At 39.9% G+C, this 10,878-nt stretch overlaps 1 protein-coding gene across 1 annotated transcript; it reads right to left on the bottom strand.

The window, feature by feature from the left end:
- Positions 1-384: 384 nt before the first annotated feature.
- Positions 385-8,528, bottom strand: eif3eb (eukaryotic translation initiation factor 3, subunit E, b). Its single transcript, XM_056399151.1, has 13 exons — positions 8,412-8,528; positions 7,847-7,964; positions 6,628-6,745; positions 6,463-6,505; positions 5,715-5,819; positions 5,431-5,556; positions 4,972-5,096; positions 4,654-4,780; positions 4,457-4,558; positions 2,626-2,735; positions 2,027-2,129; positions 1,690-1,824; positions 385-740 (listed from the first exon to the last, which is right to left on the bottom strand). Exons 1-13 carry the CDS (start codon positions 8,499-8,501, stop codon positions 702-704), a joined length of 1,341 nt encoding a protein of 446 aa, XP_056255126.1. The 5' UTR covers positions 8,502-8,528; the 3' UTR covers positions 385-701.
- Positions 8,529-10,878: the final 2,350 nt, after the last annotated feature.

Below are 10,878 nucleotides of genomic sequence, written 5' to 3'. Positions count from 1 at the left end.
CCTGAACCCGGTTTCACAGCTGACAGACACAGGTCAGTTATTATCTGAGTATTTTCTGACAGTCTCCAGAAAGACAGACCCACCTGTGACTGACCCACAGGGGAAACAGGAGACTTGTATCTGGTCCAAGTGTGACTGAGCTCTGACACTTAATTTACCAAGTTTTTCTTTTCAATTATCAAATTAATCCTCATCAAGTTGAGGCTGATTAGAAGACTGAACGTCTGTTCTTTTATGACAAATAACAAATATTAAATTCAGACAGTGAAACAGAACTACAGTCTGACAGACGGTGACCTTTCTGCAGGTGGCTGAAAACACAACAAGAATGAAGCCACTGCACCATCTACTGGTCCAATTTCAACAGAAGAAGAAACAAATCAGTTCTTTTTAAGAGGTAAAATATATTTAATGTTAAATTATGTTGGATCTGTTTCCATGGTGCTTGATGATCAAACCAACTCCAGGTTTCCTATAGATTCTGATGAGGAAAATATTCCAAAAACACTAAATGTGAATGAGGTATCATGAGTGACAATAAGTTAATAAAGCATAGCTGCTGCTTCCTCCTCCTGTTTCTTACTGCAGAAGTTAAACTGCATGTTGTATGATTATAATAAATAAATAAATTAATGAACACAATAAAAAGCTTTGATAATATCCCAAGAGTCTTCTGCATCCTCTTGATTCTGATTTCCATTTCAGTAGAAGCCAGAGTCTTGAGCGGCCCAGTTCGGTGTCTGAGGAAACGACAAAATAACAAACATTAGAAGAAGAGTTAGAATAAACAATCGAACTACTCGATAAAGGAAATAAGAGACGTGATCCATAATTAGACATCGATCAAGTGAAAACAGCTGCCAGCCTCCGTCTCACACCGAGTGACAGGACAAAGACTAAATATGAGTGTTCAGACTTACCTTCATATTTTATGTTACAGGGAAATGACTTAAACTAAAATCAGGATTTTAACTTTGTGGATTCATGTTACAGACACTTTACTACAAATCTTATGAGCTGAACCTCAGCTGTAATCAGAGGGAAGAAGAAGAGATTTCTGAGTGTGTTTTCACATGGATCCATCAGAGGGCAGCAGGACTCAACACAGACGTGACAGGTGAGGAGCAGGAAGAGTGCTAATCATGTGACAGCCCTCCCACTGTCAGGGAGGTTGTCCTGGCCAAACTCAGCAGGTGATCGAGTCGTCAGCTGATGAACCTTCCAGGCTATAAAGGCCGGCCCGTGTGCTTCACTGGGTTTTTTTCTTAGGAAGGTTCCTAACTCAGTGAAATGACCCGGAAGCTTCTGAGTGGCGGCCGTGATCAGAGCTGGTCCAATTCAACGCTTCCTCTCTCATCTCCTTTAGGAAACACTGGAGCTTCCTTTACGAAAGGAAAGGACAAATGCCGTCCCACAATTCCTTGCTGCAGCAACAGTTAAAGCGACGCACCACTGTAGTTCCACCACGGCACGTAAACGCAGACGCCACAGAGCAGCTGCTTTATGTTTGTGACACAGGTAAACTGGTGAACTGGTTGCTATGACAACCAGCCTATGGATGTGTAACCTGTAACCTGACTGGATGTTTGTAATGAAAGCTCAAAAAACAGAATAATTTATTGTATGTTTCTTTTCCTCCTACAGATGGATGATCTGTGTATAATGCTCAGTATTGATTATCGATTGTACCTCGTTCCTGTTGCTGTGCGCCAACTTCTTCTCTATGTTCATCGCCAACATCTGGCTGCGGAAGGACAGACTCTTGGTTTTCTCTATCACTTGCTGGTACGGCGACACCGCGTTGTTTCCCATCACCACGTGACCCTGAGAGACAAATTTCAATAATTCATTCATCTGACAGACGGACTTTAAAGTAGCACAAAAACATATCGCTGCCTGATTTGATCCTGAGGTTTCACACTGTCCTCAGCCTGACAGCAGCAGACATTACTACACAGATTAACGGTCCAGTCTGAGCTGTTTATGATGGGATCAGTGATGAGTGAAGGTGGATCAGTGAACACACCAGCTTGGAGTCGATCTTGGCGTCGAGTCTGGCGTTACGGATGAGGTTGACGATCCACCTCTCCGCCTCCTCGGGCGTCATGTTGAGCTTGTCTGCCAGCATGCTGGGAAGAGAGAGAGCGAGGCAGGAGGGGGGGGGGGGTTCAGTTAAGTAAATATCCTTTGGGGGAATCTAAAGCCTTCAAAGCTCCTTTTTAAAGTTCACTGTTCACTACACATGAAAAAAAAAACAAGGAGGAAATGAATAAAATCCAAAAATCCAGTAAATTATTGCACAACATTGATCATGTGGGGAAATTAGATTCAAACATTAGATTCAACCATTAGATTCAAACATCAGATTCAAACATTAGATTCAAACATCAGATTCAACCATTAGATTCAACCATTAGATTCAACCATTAGATTCAAACATTAGATTCAAACATTAGATTCAAACATTAGATTCAAACATTAGATTCAAACATTAGATTCAAACATCAGATTCAAACATTAGATTCAAACATCAGATTCAAACATCTCTTCATCTTCTAAAGGAAACTGTCCTCTCAGAGATAAAGGCAGTTTCTGATCAGAACAGCTGTTTCAAAGGCGACGCACCTGATGCTGATGCACTGATGAATTCGACAAAAGGTCTCGAAGATGAACAGACGGGCGTTCTCGATGAAGTCCTCGAGGCAAGCGACCAGGAAGAAGTCATTCACAAGAACCTGAAGAAAAGAGCCAACAGCTGTGAGCACGCTTTATACAGATCACAACATAAAAACACACTTCAGTAATTCTATATATTATAATTTGTATTTGTAAATTTAAATTTGGTTTATTATTTAATGAATCTGTTGAGTGTTTGTGACTTTTATGAGTTATTCTTATTTACATTGCTGCACATTTGTGTTTTTGTACCTCTGGTGTTTCCGTAGCGATTAGTTTAATAATAAAATTCTCCCTGGTCTTTCTTTCCTCCCTGGAAACTATTTATTTTCGTTGCTTCCCCTCCTCCCCTGGTTCCTCACCCAGGAACGTAACACACAAGAGAAGGTCAAACAAGCTGTAGACATCATCATAATGCATATTCATGCATCAATGTCCTTCAGGATCTATTCAGATCTGCTGTATGAGATCCAGTGGTGCGAAGGTCGTATCGTGTGCTGCTGCTGAGTTGTGTTATTCAAAAGAAACGTCTTTAAATAAAATGGTGAGAAGATGTTCCTGTGAAAGTGAATAAATACTGATGAACTATGTGTGTTGCTTTGTACTGTAACAAAACATGTTTCTCTGTCATTGTTGCTCACGTTAAAGGAAACATGGAAGCAGACAGGGACCGCCAAGCGATCAGCAGTCACGAGCCCCACAATGTTTTGTGGGAGATTATGTTTTGACGTCTCGATCTGTGTTTTTACAGCGACGATCACAGTTTGCCCACAAGAGCTTAAATTCATGAATTCATTAGTGTCTGAGAATCTGAAAGAAGACGTGGCACCATTATTTCAGGAGGAAGCTGTTGTGAAGAAGAAATCCATCATTCAGGCCAGTCACTCCATTCTTTGCTGTGCTAAAACACAAACTCTAAAGTGCCACATCAGACACCACAGCGTCATATCTTGTGATATCTACGTTGTAAATTGTATTTTATCTGTTTTTTTATTATCAATTCTCTTATGTTGTTATTTGCTAATGTTATTATAGCTTTTAAATCTATTTTATTGTCTTATCGTCGGCTTCTCACTTGATTTGTCCGTTTGGTTTTCGCCCCTCAGTCTGTGAACTGCTCTCACCTGTATGTAAATAAAGTTTGATTGATTTCTCACTATTTTACTTCAATCAAAAACTTCTTTACACAACAAAACTGAAACATCAAGTGATGAGTGTCAGACACTAATTAAAGTTATTGATCTCTGGAGGAAAACGAACAAATTTAATTCCCCTCATTATTAAAAGCAGCAGAATCCATGACGACAACATGACTTAATGAACTCTCGTCACTCTCCCGTCAATGCGCTCACACTCTGTATCTGACAGCAGAGCTGAGGTCTTCGCAAGCTCTGCACAATTTACACAAGAAGGGTAAAAGCCAGTGGCTGAGAGCGTTCAGATGTGTAAAGTGGTCCCTAAGCACAACCACAAAACTGCAGTCAAAGGTTTCTAAAGAGAAGGCAACCGGGCCCCAAATCTGACAGCTGTTCCGCTTTGAAAATCAAACTGAATAAAAGTAAGAGCCAGCAAATCAGGCCAGACATGGATTTGCTGAGGCTGAATAGCTGCAAAGTTAAATGCCTGGGACTCAGGAGATCAGAGCACCACGGCTGAGGGAAGCTTCATATTACCCTTCAGTCCCAGGAGGCTGCGAACTTTTGTGGGGCGATTTAGGCCTGTGCACCATGACAAACACACACTGTCAAGCAGGGAAACTGAAGGGGGAAGCTCTCCTTACCGACTCACACTCCCTGAGCTTCTTCTGGGCGCTGTCGAAGTCAAAGTTCACGTAGAGACACTCCACAAACTCTGTGATTGGGTCCTTGTATGTGTACGACTCCTGCAGGATGAGAGAGAATTATTTTGATGGGTTGACTGAATCTTTGAGGCTTATGAACTCAGACTTATTCCTTTAACATTTATATATAACCTCACCTGTTGAATGACTTTCACCAAGTCCTTGAGCACCTGCCTGCGCTTCCGTACGTCTTTGTTGGTGATGACTGCAGTTGTGAGGTACCGTAAGATGTGTGGGCACATTGTCTGGATGGCATTCAGGTACCTGACAAACACAAAGGCAGGAAACATTGGCTTCATCATTAGTTACCATCACAACAGGTGTGGATCTGGGTACCATCAGTCTTTTTACTGCAATTAAAAAAAAAAAAAAAAAAACTGCAATAAATTATTTAAAATACATTCAGGTAAAAAAAACTGTCCATTATTAGTTGGAAGTCCCAAACAGTGACTCACTGAGGCTGGTAGAGGAAGAGCTCGATGATGTTGTCTCTGCCTTTGGGATGGTTGAAGAAGACGAAGAGGGACCAGTGGATGAGCCACGTCCTCTGCTGGAGAGACTGAAGTGGAGAACTCACCGACTGAAAAGGAAACAACACAAGCAACAGACATCAGAAAAATGATGCATCAGACTCTTTTCCATAAACCTCCACCTGGTGTATTCTGACTGGATTCAGTCAAGGCGTCTTGGTGCAGGAACTACACTTTAACTAAACGCACTTAACTCTCGCTGTCATGTCATTGGTGCAGCTGTGAACGCAGCGTCACGCAGCGACTGCTGCTTGAACCATCTTATCATTTCTATACATCCCTACTCGGGTCTCTAATAAACCCAGTACAGCTTTCATTACACTGGTAACAAATCAAAAACAAACCAGCAAACTACATCCACATTTTCCTCAGTTATTCTCTTACATTGTTGTCAATGGTCTCCCTTAGTCGAGTGAGATCCTCCATGGCTGCTTCCCAGTTCTGCATCAGGATCTCAGAGGCCAGTTTCCCCCACAGAGAGCTCAGAGCATTCCTGTCTGTCGAGGGAACCTGGCCAGAGAGCGACAAACACAGTCGTCATCAACAACAACAACAACAACAACAACAACAACAACAACAACACAGACTGAGCAGTATTTTGAAAAAAGAACCAATAAATATATTTTTTCTAATACATTCCTTTTTTTAAGTCACGTGTTTTTTCTTACCAAGACACGGAAGAAGTAGAGGTACTCAGCAGCACCAGAGTAGTTACCGCACTCGTACTGGAATTTGGCGTACCTGTACAGTGTGTCCAGGTATTCCTGACGAAACTAAAATAAAAAACAAAAAAAAGGTCACAGAAGTAACAAGTGGCTTTGACTGGAAGGTTTGTTATTTACCCAGTAAATGATTATAAAAAAGCACAACATGATATTACCGTTATAATGAATGGGACTTTCAAGCATCTACAGCCCTGGATTCACATTAATCCACTGTTTTTCAAAATGCCATTGTCCTTGCTTTTTTCTCCCTCAAAGGAAAGTAAAGTGGCGGCTGCATGGACGACAGCCTGAGGCTGGTTAGTGGCTGTTCTCACATCTTTTATCTCTTTAGGCAAAACAAAGCCTGCTCCTTCTTTTTCATGCTGACAACAAATCTTATTTAGATGAGCGCACATGATGTGGATCAAGTTTTTAAGTACCAACTAATCACAAACAAGAAGCGCAATTTATCTGAAGATTTTAAAAAAGTAAAATAATAAATAAACCATTGTTGGAAAAGTTGAAACTAGTTTCTGTGATCACAGTGAGTAATGATCGGTGGGTGTTGTTGGAGGTCTTAGTCCCGCTGGCTCACAGTGGCAGCTGGTTGTTATGGAAACAAAAACACATAATTGCTACCTACCTCACTGGATTGAAATGCAGTGTGCGTTTTATACAAAGAGGAACACAGTGTTAACCTGTCAAAACTTACATTATGTTTCTCTGACAGATAGTCAAACAGCATCCTCCCGTCTCTGATGAAGAAAAAATAATCAACAAATGTCCACAGACTTCATAATACTTCCACAAGTATTACAATTCTGTCAATATAATAATATTAAAGGAGCAGAGTATTTCTTTGACGAGCTGATCAGACCTCGTGGACTGCATCTGCCGAGTGGTCTCAGGGTCTTCAAACATCTTGACAATCGGCTCCGTCTCTGACTGGAGCTGCTTCAGCTGGGCCACCACAGTGCTCCTCTTCTCCCTCAAGGCTAAAACACAACATTTCCCATCACACACTTCCATAATATACAGTAAATATGTCACGTAAGTAAGACCTGAGAATCTACGTATGAGCATCTTAGTGTAACGTTTTCTGTTTTGCAAAATTAACAACTAGCAAGGACAAAGATGGTGGTAAAATGAGTATGACAGTTACAGTGAAGGATTCTCTGGCTGGTTCCAAGCATTGTTCAGATCACATTACTACTATGTTCTGATTCATTTGAAAAATACAGCAGCTTGCGTAGCAGGACAATGCCAGCAACTAACAATTACACCTATCATCAAATAATTGGATTATTTTTGCAGTTACCTGATTTATTGATTTGTCTATGAAATGTCAGAAAATAGTAAGAAATAAGATTTCAATTTTAATGATTTCAAGCTGAAGTCTTCAAATTTGTTGTTTTCAGTCCAAAACCCAAATATATTCATTTTACCATCATAGATGCCAAAGAAAACCAGTAAATATTCACAATTGAGAAGATGCAACCTGTGAATATTTTCCTGTGAATTTTGGTTTACAAAATGACACAAATGATTAACTGAACATCAAAATAGCTCCCAATTCATTTTCTGTCAGTTAAGTCTGGCATTCAACCCCATTACCATGTGGTGAATTACATGGCCTACAGTACTGTGCATTAGTTTTAGGCACTTCAGATGTATGAATTGTTATCCATCGGGTGTTGTGCAGCACAACAATGAGTCAAAAAAGAACCATTTCCAGAGACATGGAGTCCTGCAACAGATGGTCAGGGCCCCTCAGAACCCTGATCTGAACATCATACAGTCAGTCTGGGATCACATGAAGACACAGACCACCTAAATCCACATTAGTTCTCAAAGATGCTTGGAACTACCTACCTGTCAAGTACCCCTAAAAACTGTGTGCAAGTGTACTGAGGAGAACTGGTGCTATTGTAAAGGTGGTCACAGTAAATATAGATGTGGTTTAGGTTTTCTCTGCTTACTGCACTTTGTATTAGGTTAACTGATAAATACAAACTATGGCATCTTTGTGAAAGCATCTTCACTTATAGTACCTACACAGTATAACTAGTTGAAGTAAATTATAATGCCTTTCTCACAGTGTGGGATCTCCTTGTCCGCGTACAGGTTTTTGTAAACATCCATGGCGAAATCCACCATGTTTGTGTCGCTGAGGAGGTCCAGCTTTCCCTGAAGAAGCTCCTTCTCATTGTAGATCTGTTACAATCAAAATCACATATTTATATAATCAACAGCCTTTGAAACGGCTGAACAGACACTAGAAACTAACTAAAGTTAAAACGTCACAACACAGGCATTAATGATGCCCCTCCTCTTTTATCCTGTGTTGTCTGTGTAGTCGCTAAGCTAAATGCTAACACCGTCAGTAGCGAGAATAAGCTAGTTAGCCAAGCCCTAAAGAGACATTAGTTTCCCATTTTCGCAGCAAATTAACTGCTTCGACAACTAACGTTACAGCAACTCTCCATTTATAAAAGACTAAATTAACACATAGTTTAGCTGCTTATTGACTGGCTATCTAACGTTAGCTAACTGTTAGCTAGCTAGCCGGCTGGGACGAATCACCATGTTTTCAGCTACAAACACCCATTAATAAATATCTACGTTGTATTTTGGCGGTAAATAATGCCGACAGTAATTTACCTCTTTCACCGACAGGAACTCCAAGAGAGGAAAAACCAAATGCCGGTCCAGAAAATGTGCTATCTTGGTTGTCAAATCGTACTCCGCCATCTTTGCCTGACTTCAAAGATAAACTTTATTGACAAACAGAGTAATGACGTAGACATACGTCATCTCCTTTTCCCGGTTTTTATCTTTGGTTGGAGACCTTTCTAACACAGAGCAAAGTTTTAACTGTAAATAAAATAAAATAAAACAAAATAAAACAAAAATGAAATAAAATAAATTAAAAAATAAGGTAAAATAAAATGAAATAGAAATGAAATGAAATGAAACCCTAACCCTTCAATTAAATTAAATTAAATTAAATTAAATTAAATTAAATTAAATTAAATTAAATTAAATCTAATTAAAATGACATGACATGACATGACATGACATGACATGAAATAAAATAAAATAAAATAAAATAAAGTCTGAAATAAAAATGTAAAGAAAAGAAAAATAATTAAGAAGGAACAAACCACATTACAAAATACAATACACAGTCAGCAATAGGCTTATTAATTTTTTTAATTGAATTGAATTAATTTAATAATAAATAAATAATATTCCAAAAAAATACTAACTAATAAATAATTAAATTAAATTAATTTATTTTAGGCAATTTATTTAGCTACCTCTCCGTTAATATATTGTACAAACCAACATAATTAAATATACTATAAAAAGACAAATAAATTGATATTTTGTTTTAATAAATGTGAATGCTATATTTAGATTAAAATAATATTGTCAAGATAGTTTTCACATTTGACATCTCATACTAGAAGCCTGATAGATAGATAGATAGATAGATAGATAGATAGATAGATAGATAGATAGATAGATAGATAGATAGATAGATAGATAGATAGATAGATAGATAGATAGATAGATAGATAGATAGATAGATAGTGTTTTTTTTTTAAATCCTACATTCAATGGTTTTTGGGAACCAGTAGCATCAAAGACTAAACAGCTCTGAAAATCTCCCTGTGTCTCTGTAAGTGCTTTAGCCCCATGAATGTGGAATTGGTTTTAGAGCTCAAGCTGTGTGTGTGTGTGTGTGTGTGGGTGTGTGTGTGTGTGTGTGTGTGTGTGTGTGTGTGTGTGTGTGTGTGTGTGCGTGCATGCGTGCGTGCGTGCGTGTGTGTGTGTGTGCTTCCACATCATCCCTAGTAACTATGACAAGAGCTCCAGGAACATGATGCTGAGAGTATTTCTGACTTCAGACAAATATACCACTTAAATCAGTAGAAATACATCAGGAAACAAGAATTGATTGCTTAATTGTTGTTATATTTGTTTTGTAAGAAAAGCAGCTCACTTCCAGAAAAAGAACAGGAAGGATTTAACACCTCAAAACGTATTTTAGTTGAAACATATGGACACAAACAGCCTTTGGACTCACTGGACATGTGGCCGACCTGAATGAGTGTCGGCTGTTTCACTGACCTCCCTGGGGTCAGAAGAAGGATCGGTCAGACAGTTAGCAGCTGTCGCTGCAGCAGGGACTGTGAGCTTTATCAGCATCAGTCAATGAGCAGGAAAAAACACTCCTCTGCCTGGGAGGGATGTTACCAGCTCAAACCAGCTCTGCTCATGGAGTCAACAGTCAGGGAGGAAGAGCCTCTCTTGGCTGTATCCTGCAAAAGCCAAGGAAACATGATCAAACACCTCAAACTGCTGGAGGAAAAGTCAGAGGATGACTAACGCCTGTAAGATTCTTCCTCTGGAGACTATGAATGTCTTGAAATATCAGGGCAATCAATGGAGCAGATATTAACAGATATTTCACTGCGGTTGCCATCCCCAGCGCTACACTGCATCATGGCTGAGTACATCATAAAGCCCGGTGCAGAAAAGGTTGTTACAGGTTTATCACCAGAGGAGAAGCCCCACTGCCTCGTCACCTGGGGATCAGTGAGCTGAGAGTGAGCAACACGAGTTTTGTACGCACCACAAAATGCATAGTGTAACTTTTCACAAAAACCTGCTTCCTCATCACCTTCCGTTTCCTCAAAGGCTGCGGCTGAGTCGAGGCGAGAGGCGTTCTCGGTTTCTGAATAGCTGTGCGATGAATTCCCACATGAAATCTCCATGGAAGAGCTCAGTCGTGTCTTATTATCGCACTTAAAAAAACCAGACTGGAGTGAATGTCATTTTCACAGCCCCCCCCCCCCCGGGTCCATCCTCGAGGCCAGGACTTATCCCTTACTCAATCTGAGCGGCTGGCTGCTTTCCAATTCCACTTCTTTTTAATGAGAAAAAAAAAGCCAGCTGGACGTGAAACACTTCACAGAAGAAGCCAAGGATTTAATGAAGACATTAGAGACACGAATGAAACTGATTAATTACAGACAAAGAGTAATGCTATATAGGATGTAATGCTACGTGTGATATCCTCTGTCTGTGATCATTCAAATTCAGTGTCCGTGCACCAGGT

Source organism: Seriola aureovittata, chromosome 16 (genome assembly GCF_021018895.1).
Source record: "Seriola aureovittata isolate HTS-2021-v1 ecotype China chromosome 16, ASM2101889v1, whole genome shotgun sequence".
In the NCBI taxonomy this organism is placed as follows: Eukaryota; Metazoa; Chordata; class Actinopteri; order Carangiformes; family Carangidae; genus Seriola; species Seriola aureovittata.
Note: the sequence above shows the minus strand (reverse complement) of the source record. Positions and strands in the feature narration are given on the sequence as shown.

What these genes read in the sequence shown, in the direction of transcription:
- eif3eb (XM_056399151.1), bottom strand. Translation starts at nt 8,501, where the DNA reads ATGGCGGAGTACGATTTGACAACCAAGATAGCACATTTTCTGGACCGG. An exon ending in CGGCAGATGCAGTCCACGAG is followed by an intron (nt 6,506 to 6,627) that starts GTCTGATCAGCT and finishes TTTCTTCATCAG; the next exon opens with AGACGGGAGGATGCTGTTTG. An exon ending in ATCTGTCAGAGAAACATAAT is followed by an intron (nt 5,820 to 6,462) that starts GTAAGTTTTGAC and finishes TTTTTATTTTAG; the next exon opens with TTTCGTCAGGAATACCTGGA.